Here is a 20,711-nt window from a genome sequence, read left to right on the forward strand (position 1 = left end):
CGTTTGCTTTCTTTAGGGTTAGTCTTCTAGATATAGTGCTGCCACGAAAACAAGTTTTACGTCACAAATAACAAAACGCGCCAAAGCTGCAATTATTAATATGAATGCATTCAGATCTCGTTAATTCGAGCCCTGAACAACCGGAATCTCCGCTATCCGGTACAAAACTACAAGAACGGATTTCTTTCTATGCGTATTACCCCAATAATCCGGAAACCCTGCTGTCCGATTTTGACAGAGAAATTTCGGAACAAATGAACTAAATCAATAGAAAAAAATCTGACAAATCGAGTTGTAAAGTGCGGAGCGAAACAAAATGCTTGTGAATGCAAGTTGTTTTGTAGATGACAAAACAATGGCCAATTATCTACGGACGATGAAAGCAGCCGCCTCACTCCTGGGCTTCTGTGATAGGCTTGAGTCTAATGAAATTTTATAATCAGGCTACAAGCAATAGACTTGAATAAACTTGAGGTTTGTAGATGGTGCTACTTCACACTTCATAACATACAATCAGATGCTATTATCTGTTTCAGAGTTACGGAGCGCGATATCTGTGACAGGATGATTGATTGATTGATGAACGATCTGTCATATCAAATATTAATCGATCTTTTGGTTCGGTTTTGATTTGTTTGTTTAAAACGTTGCCACAAAACCAACAGATATTCAGTTGAATTGTCGCCGAAACCAACAAAGATTGAAGATCGGATGCTGCCATCCTACTCAGCAGCAATTGATTGAAGTTAAGTCGCCTCTTTTCCTACAAAAGTTAAACTGTGCTCAGCACGAAGCCGTCTAACATTTAGTTATTTTAACAATTTTTGGCGCCTGAACTTGTCAGGAAGGAGATCAACCAACCACGCAAACGATAGAAGCGTCATCTTTTATGTTGTCACAACCTGTCAAAAAGAATTTTTTTTAGAAGTGGGCAAAATAAAAAGCGAGAGGGCAATTGTCTTTCGCTCAATTGTTTTTAATGAGATCAAGATTAAAAAAAACCCATGGCGAGCATTATAAAGGAAAAATTTAACAAAGAACAAACTGGCGCTAAAATTTTAGTTAACTTAGCACGTTTATTTATACTTAATATAGTAATAGTAGGCCTATTAATTAAAACGTGAAAGGTACAAAACATTGCGCATAAAGCAGTTAAAGCTGCAGAGGAAGAATAAAATACTTGGCGGTCGTATGTGTCTGCGTGTTTTTGAGTTTCATCAAGAAATCGGCGTCTTGCGATTCCGAGGAAATTTGTTTGAAGATACCGACATCGAAATTTCGAGGAACCTGCTTACGCGACTCAGATGAAACCAAACAACTCGGAGCGGCGCTAAGAGGTAAATAGCGTCTGTTAGTGAAAGAGGTTTTGCATTTTGACGAAACTTTGTATTAATTAACGTTGATTCTGCTTATTTAGTTCATTCTAATTTTGTAATCTTTTGTCGCTGTTGTGCAACGCTGGTGCTAACCAATACCAAGCATTTTACACTAACCTAGCGCACACCTTCATAGCACACAATCACCTAACGCACATTTTCATTGCACACAATAACCTAACGCACATGCTTGTGCCAGAGTCCTGCGCTGGCGGTTTCATCTTCGACGGAGCCTGCATCGAGCTGCTCTACTCGCGAGGAACAGGAGAAGCCTACAGGAACGCGGTGAGGTTATGCGCCGCAAGAAACGCGACCCTCGTCGAAATCGCATCCGACAGAATGTTTGACGTCATTTTGAATTATGTCAACAGTACGTGGGGCGCGTATGCGAATGGAATCCACGTCGAGTGGGTTAACGTGTGGTTGGGAATGACGTATGATGTAATAATTAGTTTTGTGGCGCTTGCTACTGGATTTGAATACTATGAACAATTATGAAGACAATAAATAGTAAACATACAAGCGAGAGCTCACTTATCTCCACAGATCTCGGCTTTCCCTGCTCGCTCGTTGAACCTCCAATCTGGTGGCCAAGTGACGTCACAACGGTGGTATCCGAGCTACCCTCGGCCAGAATCGATCAGAACTAACGTCATGATGCATGTTGGGTATTTCCCACACAGGAGCAGTGGGATTTTCAACTACCGGCCGCTCTACACAGGGGGTGTCCCACTTTGCACATACCGGCTTAGAGAGAATTACCACTTCTGACGTCGCTACCGTGTTGTGCAAATAATGTGAAATATACGATTATGAAAATACATGATCACAAATGTGCCTTCAATTCAACTTTTCCTCAAAGCCATGTCGCTGAATGCCCTCGTTCAGTAAGACTACTTTGTTTAACGCGGCTAAATGTTCTCGTAGTCGTTCAATAAACCACTTCAATGCTCGCCAGGTTTACTCGACTTTTTAAAATATTTGACACTTGCAGGGCTATAGAGTGGAGTAGTGGCGAGCGTTCCAATTCAAGTCTTCTATTCCAAAGCAAAGTGAAAATATGTATGTAACATGTTGGTATAAGCTTAGCTTTGTAACATCACAACACAATGTGTGCAATCATTGCATGCATACCTTTAACGTCATCATTTATCTTGCTACAACGTTTGTCAACATCACGATGCCATGGCTCAGCAGGAGCGTGTTTGGTTTTAGAATTTTGTCCTGCCCTAAATATTGACAACGGATTCGTCGAGTGTGACGACAGTGAGAAGCTCGGCTCAGTCTGTCGCTTCAGTTGCAAAGAACTGTACACTTTGAACGGAGCAAGGACGACAGCTTGTGTTGACAATATATTCGGTGATGCAAGGTGGAGCTGTAGGGTAGACCGGGGCTAGTTGTAACAAATAAAATTACTCCCCGCAGCAAGGCAATACTCGGAGATTTTTTAGCGCCATCTACATCAACATGACAACAAAATGACGTCACTACAAGCAAAACCGAAAAAAATATAATAGAAAGAAGCATGGGTTGACCCTTCTGTTACTTTTAAGGTCTCATGGAAGTCCAACAACCAACCAACCAACCAAAGCAATATTTAGTGGCAGAGCGTTATAATGTTAGGAGCGCGCTGGTAACCGACGAGGGACGATGAGAAGAAGTGGCGATGAGACAAACACGGAAGAGAGAGAAAGCTTCCAACGACAAGTTGCCGGCGCGCCAGTGCATCGTAGGTTACGGTTCAGGCGGCATTACCATCGCACATTGCGCCCCTGGTGTAGAAATGTTAAACCATGTAGTGCAGCAAAAGGGACATTTTATACCAATGGGACATTATGTTATCAGACTAATATAACTTCTATAAAAATTCATTAAATTCACCTCTATGAAAGACAGGGACATTTCGTATTTTTGTATTTTTGTGTGTTTTTCTACTTCCTTCCTTCTCTTTTTCTATTATTTTTGTCGTCGGTAGAGGGCGTCAATGCAAATGCGATGGTAATTTTTTTTCAGGAAGGGTATATCCCAAATGTACCTGAAGTAGTAAAGTTTGGAAGATCCGAGGTGAATTTTCAAATATCTTGTTTGCTTAGGCCCTTTACATGTTGGATAGTTTACAATGATAGTATTTTTGTTACAATAATTTTGCTATTAATTGTGGGTGTTAACATAATAGCAATAATAATATGGAGCAGATTAACTATTGCTTATTTTGATACCTGTTACATTTACATTTTACCATAAATGCAAAGATAATTTTTAAACATTTTTTCAATATAACTGTTTTGCAATTTAACCAAAGGACAGTTATCTAAAACCAGTAACAAATAAGATAGTGCAGGTGCTGGAGTCGATGGCATAATGACTTTCTCTATCTCTTAAAATTGATGGGATTGTTGTTGTGTATTGTTTTATCGCTTGTCTTATTTCTCTCATAGTTGGAGTCAGTGAGTTCTTCTGTCTTATATTGTTGTTTGTTGACTGTGTTTTATCGTCGGGAGGGTGCAGGACCCGATGCAGCACTGGGTTCGCCAAGCCCAAAGCGATCCAGTGTCCCCGGCCCAAATTATGAACATTTTGCCCTCGCGCCCTTATACTAGCCTGCACCCTCACAACCCTATCCTAGGGGGACAAAGTGCCGTGTAGAATAGGGTAGGGACCTCTGACATTTCGCGCCTCCACTAGATGGCGGCACTGAATGAAACAAGTAGGTCCGACGGGGCATTAAGCCACAGTCACAAACAATTCGACGCTTATGGGGTTTGTTGTGGGTCCCCAGATAAAATAGTGCTCCTAGGGTGTAGCTCGCTTAGGTTATCCAGCACTATTTTATTTCAATCTTGCGAATAAACTTTTAGGGTTTTTGTTTTCGGAACCACACAATTCTATTTAGTTATTCCCATTATGTCCATCGACTCCAATGCAGTTACATTTCTATTTTTTATACTTACTGTATTTTATTTTAGGCATAAGATTCTATACTTTTCTTTATTCTGGCACTCCAACCTAATGCAGCGGTTGGATCGGTGCCTTAGTGCGCAACGTAACCTAAAACAAACACAACCTTAAAAAGATAATTCACATACTGTATGGCCGGTTTGAGTTACCGGTGTTGGTTTCAACTATTTTTTTTTTTCAGGTTATCAGGTAAAGTATTACAGAGTAAAACAATCCTAGGTTGACCGCACTTCGGTCTTGTTGACTGCATTTTCAGTCAAATAAAATTGAAACAACAATAGGCCACAACATCTAACGCGACCACCTGCCTTCTCTTATTGCCTTGTATAAAATTCTCACACCACACCACACCGCGCGATAACGACTAGGCCCTTCTAACATTTCATAGATGAGGTAGGGTCATGAGTTGTTGTTTTGTTTTTGTCTTTTCCTTCATAGAAAAATCTTTAAAATATTTCTTCTTGGGTCCCCAAATGCTTGTCCGCCCAACCTCGTTGTTTCATTTTGCGCGATTGCGACGGTTATTTACAGGTTGCAGGTAATTATATGAAATGAAACAACGACCAACGGTTGGGCGGACTCCCCCTGGCTTTAAGAGAAGGTGGTCGCATCGTAACGTACCAAATCCTATTTTAAAAAGGTATAAATTACATAATATATAGAAAAATATTTGGCTTGTTACAACGGTCTTTATCCCGCTTCTCTACGCCCATCAGTAGCGAAGTGGGGGATTCTCCCCGTTCCCAAAGAACCGTTCCAATGACTGCCACCTTGACGCGGTGGAACGGCTTCAAAAACTAAGAGCAGTCAACTTTTTGGCAACACCAATTTAAATTTTAAGTCAATTTTAAGCTTTTACCAGCATTAAGTCCGTTAGATTTTTTGTAAATTTTTAACGTTGGCGTTATAGCAGGCCTAGGCCTACATCAGCTTTAATTCTATGGCTTCGTACTTTTAATCAAGATTTTGTTCTATATTTTTTTCAGCCAAAAGAAGTCGTCTTTTGATCCTGTGCCTAAGACGCACGCTCAAGCTTCTCTGATGGAACGACGACAACATGACTTTCTATAAAAGTGTTCTATATTATCTTTGCAATATTTATACCGTTGCCGTGTTTTAGTTTTCACATCACGTCACTGCATTGTACGTCGCACTGCATATTACGTCACAAATTCTTGCATTTCCAATCTAAATGGTCTTAATTTCTAACTGATGGTCCTCGGCTCTTAATGGTTACAGGTTCTGGCTAATCTTGTAGACTACCCTAATTATCATCGGTTAAAAGATCATAGTAACTTAATTCTTACAATATACAAAATATGGAAGTTCTATACAAAATTCTAGAAATAATGAACTATACAAATGCATGATACATAATAAAATTGAAATCGTCAATAAACCGCAATCGAATTCGCCACACGGCTGATTGGTGACTGGAAACAGGTTAAAGGTCATGTCCAAATATTTCCGCACAAAACAATATAAATTGGTTGGAAGTAAATCACTGGGAAACACTTGTTTGCAATCCTCATAACCATGCAATAAAGCCTCACGGTAACTTAATTCTTTTAATAAAATATATAAAATACACAATGCTAATGCAATATAAATGAAACAAACAACATGATACACAACAAAGTAACGCTTGTCACGTGCTAAAAACCGCAATCGAAATCGACACACGACTGATTGCTGATTGGTGATTGGAAACAGGTTAAAGGTCATTTCCAAATCTTTCCTGTGTTCTGGAGTTCCAATGACGGTCACAATAATATATTAGCTCGTAAAAATATTCGTAAGGATTAAGTGTTTCCGAACTTGTGGCCGCAAAACAGTATCATTGGTTCAATATAATAAAATATAATGCAGTAAAATTCTAATATAGAATTGTGTAACAATATAAATATAAAAAATCGATTAGTTGCGGCAGCAACATAAAGTTCGTATAGCAAATCGTTCGATTTTCGACCATGATTATTTGCTGGTATGCTGATGAAGCCATGACTTGTGATTTGGCATTTTTGCTGAAACAAACATCTCATCAACTTAACTTGCCCGCTATCGTCCGCAAAATAATACCATTATTCGTGCACGTTTTAAACCTAGTAAATAAATAATAAATTTGTCGTCGCCGCCCGATGATTGGTTGATAACGAGCTTTCATCAGTGACACTGCGCGTCACTTCGTGAGTAATGGTTTTGGCATCAAAGAAAACCAATTGGGAAACATATCTATCGAAAACATATAAACAATATTTAGCAATTTGGGAGTATATCAGTTTAGTGATGGAAGCTAATAAAACATTGGAACCCGCGTCTTTATAAATGGCACGGCTTATTAATAAGTTACAATTAAGTTTGTCATATTGTATTCTGTTGTCATCATATTTATTTTGCATCTATTGCGCTAATTTCTGTTTCATTGTATTCAGTTTTACATTTACTGTGTAGATTTTGTATGTTTTGTGTGTGGGTTATATTAATTGATAATGTTATGGTTTAACTTGTGTATTTCGCTCTAAAATCAGTAAAGTTGCCAACTTGACTGCTTAAAAAGTGAGAAATTTATTGTGGAGAAGAAAACCTTGTCACATGTTGTTCAAGAATCGGTTTCTTAGAATGAGTCAAATGTCACAACATATATAAACAAAAAACAACTGTGTCAAAGCAGATCCCAACAGCCCTAAAATGTAGTGCAAGCACAATCTTTCTGAATGGGATTTCGAATAAGGTTTAGGGTTCGATTCCCTTCCACGCTGGGTATATTTTTTGACCATTTACATTTGATTTTAATGTACTGAAATTAACGGCATTGAAAGAAGCCGGTTTGTAGCTCAGACCTTAAACACCTCATCGTCTTATCTTAGGTCCCGAGTTCGATTCCTTGGCAGTCATGTTTCCTTTTCATAGTTAAGATAATTCCTTTAAAAGTTTTAATATCATTAACGTGTAGACTACCCATCAAGGGTCGCATATGCCAGTAGTGTCTAATTGTTTGTAAGCGTATTTTTATTCTTCAAGAATGTAGCTGTTGTCTCATTTAACCATGAATGCACGAATACACATTATTGGCAAAATGCTTAATAATACAGACAATGGTGCGATTCAACAAAACCAGTGCTCTGACCCAATGCTATAGACGGCCAGCTCATGGTTGAATAAAACGCAATGCAGGGAGGAGGAATCTGGTCAACTGCCCCAAGTTACCTACGTTCCTGGAACTGATGCGTCTGCTAGGACGGGCTCAATTGGGTTATGGGACGGTGCAGTGGTGAGAATTTTTTTGGATCGTCTATTCCGAAACACGCGTGTTTGCAATTTAAGGCAAAACAAAAAATATAACAGGGTCGTACAAATTCTGCCTTCTTGCATCACGACATAGCATGTGATGTCGTTGCATGTATACCTTTCATTGTCGTGTTGCGTGCTGGTACTACCTTGTAAAAATGACAACTCTGTGGCGCAACGGTAGCGCAACTGACTACAAATCAGAAAGTGGCGTGTTCAAATCACATGCGGAGCACTTCTTATTCTCATCTCAGTTTTATGGTCTGGTACTGAAGAAAGGTTCCTGGACGATTCAACCTTAGTCTTAATTTCATTGGTATAAATGTTCTGGGATCGATTTTTGAAAGCCTTGAACTTATTATATTTTCATTTTTATTACCTGGTGATGATATGAGTGCTGAATAAGGAAGGTCAAGTTAAACGAGTTGTAGCTCGCGATAGTAATCGCAGGACTCGGAGCGAAGGATCTTGGGTTCAGATCCCCCTGCAGTGGCATGGTTGTACCTTTCTTTTTTCAAACTTAACGACTTATGTGCATGTACGTAGTCATATTTGCTACACCACATCGTTTACATGAGTTAATTCGTAGCTCGTGTGACTCGACCCTGCTCTCGGTTTGGTTGGTTCCAGGTTCGATTCCCGGCCTTAAGCTCTTAAGCCACTCTTGCGTGAATAAAATGTAAGCAGCCTGGTCCACGGCCATAATGTAAGGTCATAAGGTTACATTTTCAAATCACGTCGAAGTCACTTTTCCTTTTATCTCGGTGTTACAATATTGATGAACATTTTCAGGTCAATTCGATTTCTGTATAGTCGAGGAAGATACTTCTAGAACAATTAAGCTCAGGATGACCCAACCAACATCTGTGGAAATCCTTGGTTTCATCGTAGGTGGTAAAGTTCCAGAGTTGAATCGACCGTAAGCTGAAATAAATGGCAGTCGGCCAACCTGACGATCAAAGGGTTATACGCAGAGCAGGAGCAAGGCATACTTCACAGAAATAATCGCGTCTTCTGTCATTGACATCGGTGCAAAGGTTCTGGCTTTGATTCATCACAAATTTTAACTTATTTTTTTTTTCAGCTGATGTGATGATGGTATCTGTGCTAATAATTGACGATTAGGCCAGACGAGTTATAGCTTGCGACGTCTGTCACAGAAATCGGAGCAAAATTTACCGAGTTCAGCTCTCTGTGGAGCCATATGACCTGTGTCTTTCCCTTTTCGAAATTTAACAACTGATGCATCATCGTAGGTTATATTTGTTACACCACATCATATACGTGTGCAACTTCATAGCTCGTGTGCTTGGACACTGCACTCGGTGCTAGAGGTTCCAGGTTCGATCCCCGGCCATAGCAGAGTAAATACAGAAAGGTGGACATCTGGTCCATGGCATGAAACCACCGAACAAGCGGTAGAAGCGCAGTGAAAGAATCGAGAGCCCAGTCCTCCAGAATAAAATTTTTTTTATTTCAGTGATTTCGAAAGATATATATTTGAAATTTACAACAAAATAGATTCCTGTGTACAGCGGTTCAGGATAAAATTTGCCTGCTGGCATGGAGGTAGCGGGTTCGATACCCAGCTAGTGCAGCAGATGCAGTAAAATTATTTATGGCGCCATTTAGTGATAGAAAAGGCGACCACTAGATGGACACCATACACAACATATCCTACCCAGCCTCCTAAGCGACCTCGATTTAGAAGTTGCAAGCTTACTAAATGCTCACTGGATGAGGCTTCTTCTCGTAAACTAGGCATCGATCTTGCCAGTTTCAATTGATGTGGCCGCAAACTTAATCCCATGACGTCTGCTTAACTAATCCCTCCTGTAGGCTACGTGTCTCTGAACCTATCGTGACTGTCAGCATTGCCTTTTACGCTCGATCTATTTTATGTCTATGTATCTGCCCTCCAAGCCCGAAAAAAAAACAGAACAAGTTGTTGACTGCCTAAAGCTGCAGAAAATAACTGGAGCAGAGAAAAATTGAAAGCGCTCCAAGCTGCCATCGATAGCAAGCCCGCACATTAAAAGAGGAATAGGCGGATTAGGCAGAGTAACGACCAATGTCTGAGCACGGCAAGAAACCCGCAAAAAAAGGTGTCACGTTTTTAGCAAATAATTTTGAAATAACCACTGTGATGTAAACGAGTAAGAATCAAACACTGGCAATTTATGAGCTTTGTATCTTAAAAACAAACAACTGTATTTGGAAATGTTATTTAAATGTTGGAACACCCAAGCATGAGAGACGCATAGATCGTAACAAATAGTAAAGGTGATTGTAACAACTGTAGAGATATCTCTTTGCTCTGTGTTGTTGGCCAAGTTATCGCCAGAATACTTTTTGTGCGTTTATGAATCCTAGCCAACTGTTTTTAGCCCGAATCACAAGGCAGCATTATAGAAACAGCAAGTCATCAATTGACTTTATTTTTTCTATCCGACTAACCCAGAAAAATACCGAGATCAGGACGGTTCATCAGGTCAGTAACTGACAGCGCGGAAGTTGGTGAACAATTAAAGGATCTCTCCCAGATAACTTTGCCTTGATCAGTGGCCTTCAGAAACTAATGATTGCTTTTGCAACCGAATGCGGAAGGTTCAATGGTCATCACTCATCAGCACCAACAAACAGTCTTCAAGCAACATCTCAGCATCTGCCACGAAATCGTAATGAAAGCAAACAACCTAGAAAATGTGAAGTCTTACATATACGTGACAGAAGAGAAAGTTGAACGCTTTAATAGGCGCTGTCTGTGGCGCAGTTAAGGAGCCACGTGGCACAACAAGATCGAGAACAGCAGTGTGATGGAGCGCACTGGCTGCAGCTCTCTACCCTATCACATGAAAGCATGCCAACTCAGTTACGTCATGAGTCATGACCTCCGACTTCCCGATGTCAAAATTTGAAAGGACATCCTTCACGGTGAACTCATCTCTAGATCCAGGCCCATTGGTCGACTTCTCCTGCTTTTCCACGACAAGGTGAAGCGGGATATTAAGCAGCTCCACCAAACCAACATGTACGAAATCCAGGTCAGCAACCGACAAGCTTTAAAGAAAAATTTGAACAGTGTATTTTCTAACGTTGCTCCACCTTATACGAATGGAAAATTTCTTGAAAACTCGGAAAACATTATTAGTATTCAGTGAATCAGTGTCCACTAGAGACCCGCCATATAATTCACTCGGCTAAGACGTGTCTTTAATTTTGTTAAATGGATCGTAAGAAACAAAAAAGTGATTATTTCACTCTCACCGAACTCGAGGTCACACAGCCAGTCATTGAAGCTGCTTGGATTTTACTGGGTATGTGATTAAGTCTAGAAAAAAGATTTAAGTTAGGTTTACTTATCTACAGGGTATGATGAAACATTTAAATTCAGTTAGCGTGAAGTATGGAAAGGTAATTATGAACGTCCGATTTTTTCGTTGAAATAGCGACAGACCAAAAAACCCCAAAAATAATTGAAATTCCATGAAATTCCTAATTCTGAGAAGTAGCTGCATAAGAATGAAAACTTCTCTGCGCTGGAAGACAGAACCTTTCTGGAAAGTGAACGTCATTGGCGATTTGGTGAATCATTGGCGGCTTGTTGATCCGAGAATCATCGCTTGAACCTACAAACATAATGGCTCGATTCAAGATATAGTTTACGCTGTTTTGCATCTGAAGTTAACAAGGTAAAAACTTATTATATCATGAGAGTCTATGATAGTAACTTACAAAATTTTTTATATTTATTCACGGGATGTTTATTTACAAAAATATAACAAGCCAAAACCGGTTTGAAAGCTAACTTGTACTTATATAACCTAGCAAGCTATAAACCAGTTTAAATAACTGATGTAGATCTGACGTCAGCCGAAAATATATTCAAGAAACCAAAACTTCAAACTGACAGTCTCACAATCTTCAGCCATTTAGTCATAGCACAATAAAGACCATGCTCACGCGCAATTACCGAAAAGGAAAAAGTGATAAAACCCAAAGTTTTACAAAACATGCAAGATGGTAATAATACAATTGTGCTACAACATACTAAGTTAGCTTGATCATGAAATCAACAAAATAAGTTAAACTAACAAGTTTACACAAAATTTACCACTATCATAAGCATTTGTATCACTATCAACAAAATACTGAATGTTCAACTCACCAAACCTATAAGAGCAAGCTTTCACTCTGCGCTGTAATATTGAACTGATCAAGCCAACGCACAACTTCTCACATCTGCGACCTTCTCAGCCACCGTCAAACTAAAATGACCACGAGTTTCTTTATTGTGACGTCATCTGGCATTCGGCGCTGTGCGCGTTAATTAAAGTCTGGCTTCTTTCCAAAATTATCCTCGTAAAGCGCTAAGGAGTAATTTTCAGCTTAAACTTGCAATCTATGATGTCTATAGAAAATGAAAATCAACCAAGTTGACGCAATAAACTTCGACACAGAAACATTGACGTAATTAGTTTGTCGTACCAAAGGGACGTTCTGCTATCGGACTAAATAGCTTCTATATTTTTGTGCGTTTTATACTTCCTAATGTTACTATTAGTTTTGCTTTGATTAGATTAAGAGTATTTTTAATATAATAGTAATCACGTAATAGATATATTTATCTTTCTAATTTTAACCTATTTCTATGTCAATCTTGGCTATTGCGACTGCCTTGTTTAACGCAGCTAACTTTCCTCGCAGTCGTTCAATTCAATGATTGCAAAGCTTGTTCGACTTCCAAAAATATTTGACACTGGCAGTCGAGGAGATCGCATTAGGCATGAGGCGTGTGAAGCTGGCATTTAAATACGTTCAGTGAATTCACCGATGACGATGACGTAGATTGAAAGCAATGAAGTGGAAAGAAGAAGACGGCCGGAACATTAAAATGAAAGTTGACTGAATACAAGTGTTTTATTTACGGTAATAAAAATGTTATTATTACTAAAAATATCCGTAAATGTTCATGCCAACAAACGCATCAAACATAGAAGATATAATAAAAACGGATAATTGGTAAATATTTGAATAAAAATACGGTAATATGAACAAATCGCATGAAAAGTATCGATCAATAAAACAGGTGACATTTAAAGTTGCTCGTGTCCAACAATCTCACTTAAGCCAATTAACTCCAAATCTTGCCTGTGAGGCTTATCATGCATACAAGCGCATTTCATCGACCGAGCTATGTAGAGAAACACATCTGTATGCGAGCAGCAAAGTCGTTATGAATTTGTAAGAGTGAGTGAATTTACAGTGGTTTTCTACATCTTCTAAATTGTTTTGCATTCAGCGTCGGAAGTGGTGACGTCACCAAATATATCAACGTTGGACAATGCCAGGTGAACCACGGTGTCGGTTGGAGCAACACAAGTCCGCGCCATTTCGCTGATTTCAGAAGCACTGAGTTGTCTCGGCCACATCATGACGCTTTGCATGCTACCTCTGTGAAATATACAACACTGCACAAAACACGAGTTCACGTGAAAACAACAGCGTGTATCTGCAACGGACTGCATCGCGTTTTAACCACATTATCCACTTTAAACAGATTTTATGTTCACCACTTACTGGAAAGCTACGTCTTGCAGGAGCAAGCCTTGGAATACAGTCCGATCCTGGCCAAATATCAACGTCCCTCCCCCAGGAATTAATTGCCCTGTGTGTCCTGAAGTCTGTCGGTGCTCTCCATCCACATAAAAGGACGAAGTCGTCCGTTCTTTGAACGAGACGCAAAGATGAGTCTGCAAAGTTGAACATTCATCTTTGAATTTCATAAAAGTACGGGTGGTGTTACAATGGTAGAATCAATTTCATCTTAGCTGTATGGATAGAACTAACGTTAACTCAATGTTAACAAAACTACTTGGATCTACAGCACAGTAGTGCACACAATGCATCATACGCACCCATCTGTTTGATTCAACTGTCCATGGAAACATCATGGAACCAAAACCAGCTTCCAGTACAAATCCGCCAAATGCAATTCCAAGAAGCATTTCGTTGTACTCGCTGGTCACGTTATAAGCGGCCAAAGCAGCATATTCAAATGAACCCTTGGTCGAGTAAAACCACAGACATAGGGTGGCCTCAGACAACGATGGAAGACTCGGTCGATATTTGATGTAATTGGTTGTCTGGGCAACACTTGGAAAGTTAAATTCCACAACCTCGCCTGAAGATAGAAAAATGGGACAGCGTCAGCGGACAATTGTTAAGTGTGTTTCAGATTTAAATAAGCTCAAATTAAACTCAAACTCAAACTGGAAGAAAAATGTCATATTGTCATAAAGTTTTTATTATATATACTAAATACACTAAATACTAAGTTTATTACAAAAAATATTTTGGCTAATAAGACTTGGTACTGTGCTTAAATTTGATTTGTATGTTGAAAGATTTTTACCCTTCAGCTTACAGCCACCTGTGGTCTATATATAACGTATATGAGGCACATTCATTGGGTAAGCTATGGCACAGCTTGCATTGAAGCATATTCCTAAACATTCATATCCAAGAATAAAGCAACAAAGTATACAAAATGTTTGTAGAAAAATTCCTTGAAAAATGGGGTGCTTGAGTTGTTGAACAGTTACTAGCTTGTATTTATCGCTAATGTTGCGCTGTAATTATTATCATAAAATGAGCGAAAACCTTTAGGAAAACTCACTTCTGTTAGAATCAATAAATAATTTCAGCATCAATCCGGACACATTTGCAATCTATCGTGGAAGCATTTCTTGTACATCGACTGTCATTAAGGTATACTTTTGATAGCTAAAATCTTTATATTTCTAAAGTTCACTAAAATTTATACCTGAACATCTGACTCCATCTCCAAAATAACCATCAATGCAAGTACAAACGAAACTGCCGAGTGAGTTTGAACAGACAGCGTTGCTATCGCAGTTGTCCGTATTTAATGAACATTCATTGATATCTGAGGCAAGAAACTTATCAAAATGCAAATTTGCCTTTAATCTACAATGCTCTAGTTATCTAGTACTTCATCACTTCAAACATCAATTATTACTTTCTATAACAGTAAAATGTCAGGCATACCTGCACATGCGTAACCATCACCAGCATAGCCATCAGCGCATGCACAAGAGAAGCTGCCATCAACATTGTTGCAGATAGCATTCACATGACAGCCAGCAGCGTTTAATAAACATTCATCGATATCTGAAAGAAGCAATTGAGTGATTGAATACTTTATGGCTAACATTGAAAGTTTAACAAGGTGATATGTTCATAGATGAAGTGAAATATTTCAAGTGCTCTTTGTCATGGCTGATGCATGAACTTGTCATTGTATTACCTGTGCAAGATGTACCATTTCCATTAAAACCAGTACGACAAGCGCAATCAAAGCTTCCAACACTGTTGGTGCAGTCAGCATTGGTGTCACAAGTGTCAATGTTGGTGGCACATTCATCCAAATCTGAAACACGGTTCAAAACGATAAATAAAAAATCAAAACTGTTCAAAGTTGGCTACGTCATTGGAACTTGCACAAAGCTAGCTTGGTAACTGGGGCTCGAGCCAGGAGGAATCATGCCCAAATAAGTCTTGCAAGATTTTCTCCAGTCCAAAGAAAACGATTAATTATGATACTACACCAAAGTTGATGAGCTTCTACCCATGCATATCAGCCCGTCTCCACTGTAACCAGTATCACAAGTACAATTATAAAATCCGATGGTATTCACACAAGTTGCAAGGCTATGACAAGTGCGGTTGTTTGTAGAGCATTCGTCAATATCTGGGAAAATAAAGTTGCTCTCTCTGAAACGATCACACTTTTTATTTTCTATGTCGTAAATATTATCACCAGCAAAGGTGAAAAAAATAGGAAAATATCTTACTTAAGCACAAGTTTTTCATTAAAATTACCATTAATCAATACCTTCATTCATCCTAATACATATGCAACAGCCTAACTATTGTGACGAAAAGCATTCACACAACAGCCATTAGGAGAAATTTTGACACTTAAGGGAAAAAATAAATAAAGCCACTGTACTCTGTTAATATGTTCTGAAAAAATATCATTTTTTGACTAGGTTTGGCAGACTTGGATCTAAAGCAAAAAATTAGACCTAAAGTTTAAAATTTGTGTCACTCAAAATACTTAAAATCAGTCAGTTACCAAACAATGTTGGCAAAAACACAATTACTCTTCACAGAAGGAACAGCTCTTACACAAATTCGGCTTTTATAGGTTACAAATATTTGTGTTGTGAGAGGTAGGTCACATGGTAGGGATTTACAAAAGAGATGTCACAGACAAAAATGTTGAGAAACCTGCTTTACATGGATCTAATATTGAAGGCAAGGAGAGCGTGATATGTTCATAAACAAAGTGCTCTTTGTCATGGCTGAAGCATGAACTTGTCATTGTATTACCTGTGCAAGATGTACCATTTCCATTAAAACCAGTGCGACAATCGCAATGAAAACCACCATCATTGTTGGTGCAGTCAGCATTGGTGTCACAAGTGTCAATGTTGGTGGCACATTCATCCAAATCTGAAACATAGTTTGCAGAGATAAATAAAGAAACTGGACACAAGTTGACAAAACTATTTGCACTTGATCAATTTCTACCTGTGCATATCAACCCATCTCCGCTATAACCAGGATTACAAGTGCAGGAATACGAGCCAATCATATTCCTACACGTGGCAAGGTGATGACAAGTGCGATTATTTGCGCATTCATCAATATCTGTGAAATAAAGATGTTTGTTGGGAAAAGATTTCGTCTATTTCCAACATTGTAACTAGTACTTTTAGCGCTTTAACATACATATCTCAATAGTATTCCACATCTCCCAAGTTTTTCATCAAAATCATAAAGTAAATAAATTCAAACATTTATCGTGAACCGCATTGCAATAATATAAGCACATATCTTACTTTGAATTAAGGCAATGTAAATATTAACCACAGAAATATTTTAGTTGGTTACCTGCACATGTGTTGACACCATCCCCAAGGAAACCATTCTTACAAGAACAACTGAAACTACCTGGTGAGTTTGAACAAACACCATTCATATGGCAGTTGTGCAATTCATAAAAGCACTCATCAACATCTAAAAAACATTTAAAAATTTTTTAAAAGCAACTACGTCGCTATCTTAGACTATTCACCTTATCGTTAAATTGTAGTCTCTGCACCAGACACAATTGAGATAAATATCGTATAACTCAATACTTAGTTGATAACTTCACAGTAATTTGCGAAGCGAGTTTTATAACAGCACCTGTACAATTAACTCCATCTCCTGCGAAACCATCGATGCATGTGCAAGTAAAACTTCCGACTGTGTCAGCACAATCCGCATTGACATCACAGTCGTCAACATTGATAGAACACTCATCGATTGCTGCAAGTTAAGCCAACGAGGAGAGTTAACTGTAGCCAATAGATTTATGGCTAATTGGTGACAACACCCTTGCATGCGTAAACGATCTAAATGTCAAAGTTTCTATCGAATATCATTTCTAAATATTTTTTCAAACATTTCATAAAAACAAACCATCGAAAAATCGTAAAATCTTGTTTTGAAGAAGAATGGCTTGTCTACTTTGAGTGGATGTTTCTATAAAAATACAGGTGATTTGTTAAAAAAAGTCCGACCAACTTTATATTGCTGGGTATAGTGAAAAAATGCACAACCATGCCAGGGTAATTGTGATGTCACCATTGGGTCACTAAATGACAGGGCTCACCAAGCAAGTGGCGAATATAGATTAAAAGCAACGCTAATTTATAAAATGAAACATTTCTTTCAGTAAAGTGATGAATGGTAACAGAAGATCAGTTGTTAGTTTCCGTGGAAAGAATAAGATTGCTTTGGGGGGAGGAAGCCAAAATATTTTGAAAGCCGTGTCTAAATTCGTTTGACCACCACATTCAAAATATGCTTAGTGCAAAACAATACATATGAAAAAATGTCTCAAAATGAAATATTTTTATAGTTATACATACAAAATTTATGATGTACAATTTTGGAACACCAAATAACCTGGTTATTGAGTTGCAAACAAAAAATTGATGAACGAAAAGGAATGAAGACATAAAAATGTCAATCATCTTTGTCACACTATCACCAAAAATATGCAAATCCATTTCTTCAAAAATCGTCAAAAATACTCGGTAAACAATTCCTTAGATTTCATAAATCAGCAGCTAGCCCCTTTCAGGGTTTGGCCGTGTTCTGATTTCGAGGGAAAGTGCAGATAGCGGATTCTTTTGCCTAAAATTTGCCAATTTCGCTGCAGTTGAGAACAAAATGAGGTGGATCAATCAACCGGGCATTGCAGAATCTCTATCTTCAGACTGAATAGTCTTGATGCAATTTAAACTTCGTGATAATTCCTGATGGCTTGAACCCCAGTTACTGAGCTTGGGCAATTAATAACAATCAATAACAGCTGAGGCAATTTTGATTTGTAGGTGGTAGTGCTCAAATTTGAAACTGTTCACAGGGTACACTAAACACGTGCAGGTGTTGTAATGTACAATACCTTGCCCAATAATGTCCAAGGGCATTAAAACGCGCGACTGCGCATCGAAAACCCCCGCATTATTGTGAGGCCAGAGCTCCAACTAACCGCTCGGATATCCAGCCCACAAACCATACCGGCAATATAGCCTAGTAGAAAAATGTGGTTTTGGTATCGGGGACTCCCGGAAACCGGGTTTACAACACAACACTCGTATCGCGTTGTTTATTTTTTGCCCGACCTTTAATTCAAATGCTATACTCAGTAGCAACTTCATGAACCAATTACTGATGAATCAAACTCAACTATTTTAACCTGACCACATCTGCTCTTCAAGACATCACTGAAAATAAAATTAGAGCCAGAAAAATGACAACAGCAGTTATAGTCTATGAGCCAGGTGAGTAAAGCAACGAAAGTCTACATGTCACTGGCGTGAAAGTCAATTATTGAGTCGGTCGATTTGGCGGCGGCCCTCTACTACACGTTTTTACTGGAAGATCGCTAAAACGCAAGTTTGTTGTGACACTAAAAATCCAGTTATAGTTGTGCTAACGCGCTAGTGGTGGACACCAGAGCAATAGGCCTAATGGCTAAAATACCGCGGTATCTTTTATAAGGGCTTTCGCAAAGAATCCGCTTTTGAAAGTGGCCATGTGAACAGGCTTAATGAACCTTAAGGATATAACACTAGACAAAGTTACTAAACCAACTAGGAATGTTTTTGTGGCGCACGTCGTTTACTTACATGGAATCAATGTCAAATAAAACAAAATTTCGCAGGTCAATATGAGCCTATCACATCTTCCTTTTCCCCAAACGATAAATTGTTTTGAAAATTTTGTTTATTTTAAGTTCTATCGTACTTTAAGCCCAGACAACTTTTTACGACTTTACGTCATAATAGAGAGATTTCCCTGAGGGCAACTGATTTAAACATGACTTGCATCTTTCTATTATGACATCATAACGATAACCTGAGTGACTGACCCTGGATTTTCCAAAAGGTTGTTGGTGTTTCGATTAACGAAAATCGCTATATAAATTTGCGATGTTAGCTGTTGTTTTTAATCATTTCCACCTGTGTCATTCGTTGTATTGGTTTGTTGTTGTACCACCATCGATGATTGCCCACCGGAACAGAGTTGGCATTGGTTGCTAACTTCGACCGCTTTTATCTGTTCATTTTAAAAACCACAAAAATCAGAAAAATGATTAATTGTAATGGAAGGTCTATTAAAAAAGCAATCATATATACGCTATAGATTATGACACGAAAAAGGAACTGGGCTTACAATAAAGACCCAACCGCGACCGAAATAATTCAAACAAAAATTGATTAACACCCTTTGAAGGGAGACGACCGACAAAAATGATTAAACCTTGACGTATAAATATGTAACATTTGTCGTAAACCGCTTTAACGAGTATCTCTTTGTTATTCTATTGATTTGGCATATATTCGTTTCTAAATCAACCGTGTTGGAGTCTGTTAGCGAGGTTTCCAGACTGCATGGAAAGAAATTCTATTCCTAACAGTTTCAGGTCGGATAGCGGAGATTTCGTTTTTTCGAGCTCCGAATAAACGAGGCTGTATTCGGAAAGTTTTTAATTTTTAAAACTTACCAAGGCAACAACAGCAACCGCGTTTGCTATTAGACTAATGATCAAAGTAATTCCTCCGAAAATGAAGAAAAAACCGTCACCTATAAACATAGATAAAACAATGCAAAAAAACGCTATATCTGTAAACTATAGGACGCCATACATTATTTGATTGCAGAAACTGATATGTTAATCACTCAATGAATATGACGTCAAAGTATTAACCATAGTGACAACATTCAACTTACGCTCTTTGATTTTCATTTCCAATTTACCCATTTTGATCAGCTGTAAAATCCGTATAAGCTTCTTAATACAGACACACACAGAGCTTTACTGTGGCTACATAGCTAAACTAATTCCAAAACACAAGTCCATTGAACAGCAAAGAGCACTATTAACTGATCAAACCACAATTGCTGACTTGAAAAAACAACTAAGTAGGTAAGTAATTATCACCAAAATCATGTCGCCAACTTAATGGACATGGCGGTAAGTCCGCCAAAACTTTTGACGTCATAGACGAAATATCAAACTGCGTGAAAACAAAGAAAAATTGCTTGCACTTAGACCTAGCAGGAGAGAAAACTGACTGTGGAGTTTGGTACCGGTATTGAATGAAATGTTACGCGTAAGTATTAAGTAATAGGTGGCTCTTAAATGGGTCACAGGAATACATTGATGTTCATTTTAATAAAAAAAGAAACATGTTTATTTTGAAGGCAAACGTATCGGTGTCGGGTAAGGTAGCCTAAGTACGTTCACAATATTTTCTCGACTAATGTGTATTGTAATGATCGATTTAGTAGGCCTAGACTGTTTTATAGCTTAGGCAGTTGACGGGTTTATGTTGAAGCCAATGAAAACTCAACTTACGGTCCAGCTGTAGCCTATAGCCCATTGGCAACGGTAGTGTACGTTTAGTCGTTACAGTATTGGCTACATACCGGTAACTAAGC

At 38.5% G+C, this 20,711-nt stretch overlaps 1 protein-coding gene and 2 long non-coding RNA genes across 4 annotated transcripts; 1 reads left to right on the plus strand and 2 right to left on the minus strand.

The window, feature by feature from the left end:
* The first annotated feature begins 1,113 nt into the window (after positions 1–1,113).
* LOC143462852 (uncharacterized) lies at positions 1,114–2,319 on the plus strand. Its single transcript, XR_013118210.1, has 3 exons — positions 1,114–1,337; positions 1,576–1,817; positions 1,923–2,319. It is a non-coding gene; the product is annotated as an uncharacterized LOC143462852 (long non-coding RNA).
* Positions 2,320–9,725: 7,406 nt separating this feature from the next.
* On the minus strand, positions 9,726–11,947 carry LOC143462626 (uncharacterized). Of its 2 annotated transcripts, XR_013118192.1 has the most exons (4): positions 11,791–11,947; positions 10,890–11,251; positions 10,514–10,682; positions 9,726–10,318 (listed from the first exon to the last, which is right to left on the minus strand). It is a non-coding gene; the product is annotated as an uncharacterized LOC143462626 (long non-coding RNA). The 2 variants fall into 2 exon arrangements; XR_013118191.1 differs by having other exon boundaries at positions 9,726–10,682; positions 11,791–11,944.
* Positions 11,948–12,523: 576 nt separating this feature from the next.
* Positions 12,524–20,188, minus strand: LOC143463173 (uncharacterized). The gene is made up of 15 exons (XM_076961575.1): positions 20,001–20,188; positions 19,774–19,853; positions 19,229–19,325; positions 17,178–17,240; positions 16,902–17,024; positions 16,605–16,730; positions 16,242–16,361; positions 16,041–16,163; positions 15,274–15,396; positions 14,953–15,075; positions 14,694–14,816; positions 14,449–14,571; positions 13,541–13,806; positions 13,203–13,375; positions 12,524–13,076 (listed from the first exon to the last, which is right to left on the minus strand). The coding sequence occupies exons 1-15, from the start codon at positions 20,029–20,031 to the stop codon at positions 12,905–12,907; spliced, it is 1,866 nt and encodes a 621-aa protein (XP_076817690.1). The 5' UTR covers positions 20,032–20,188; the 3' UTR covers positions 12,524–12,904.
* Positions 20,189–20,711: the final 523 nt, after the last annotated feature.

The sequence above is a fragment of the Clavelina lepadiformis genome, chromosome 6 (genome assembly GCF_947623445.1).
Source record: "Clavelina lepadiformis chromosome 6, kaClaLepa1.1, whole genome shotgun sequence".
NCBI classification, from domain to species: Eukaryota; Metazoa; Chordata; class Ascidiacea; order Aplousobranchia; family Clavelinidae; genus Clavelina; species Clavelina lepadiformis.

Excerpts from the sequence above, each read along its gene's own strand:
- LOC143463173 (XM_076961575.1), bottom strand. The coding sequence starts at position 20,031 with ATGGGTAAATTGGAAATGAAAATCAAAGAGC. Across the intron at positions 15,076-15,273 it reads AGACGGGCTGATATGCATGG|ATTTGGATGAATGTGCCACC; the intron begins GTAGAAGCTCAT and ends ACCGTGTTTCAG. Across the intron at positions 14,572-14,693 it reads TGATGGTTACGCATGTGCAG|ATATCAATGAATGTTCATTA; the intron begins GTATGCCTGACA and ends TTCTTGCCTCAG.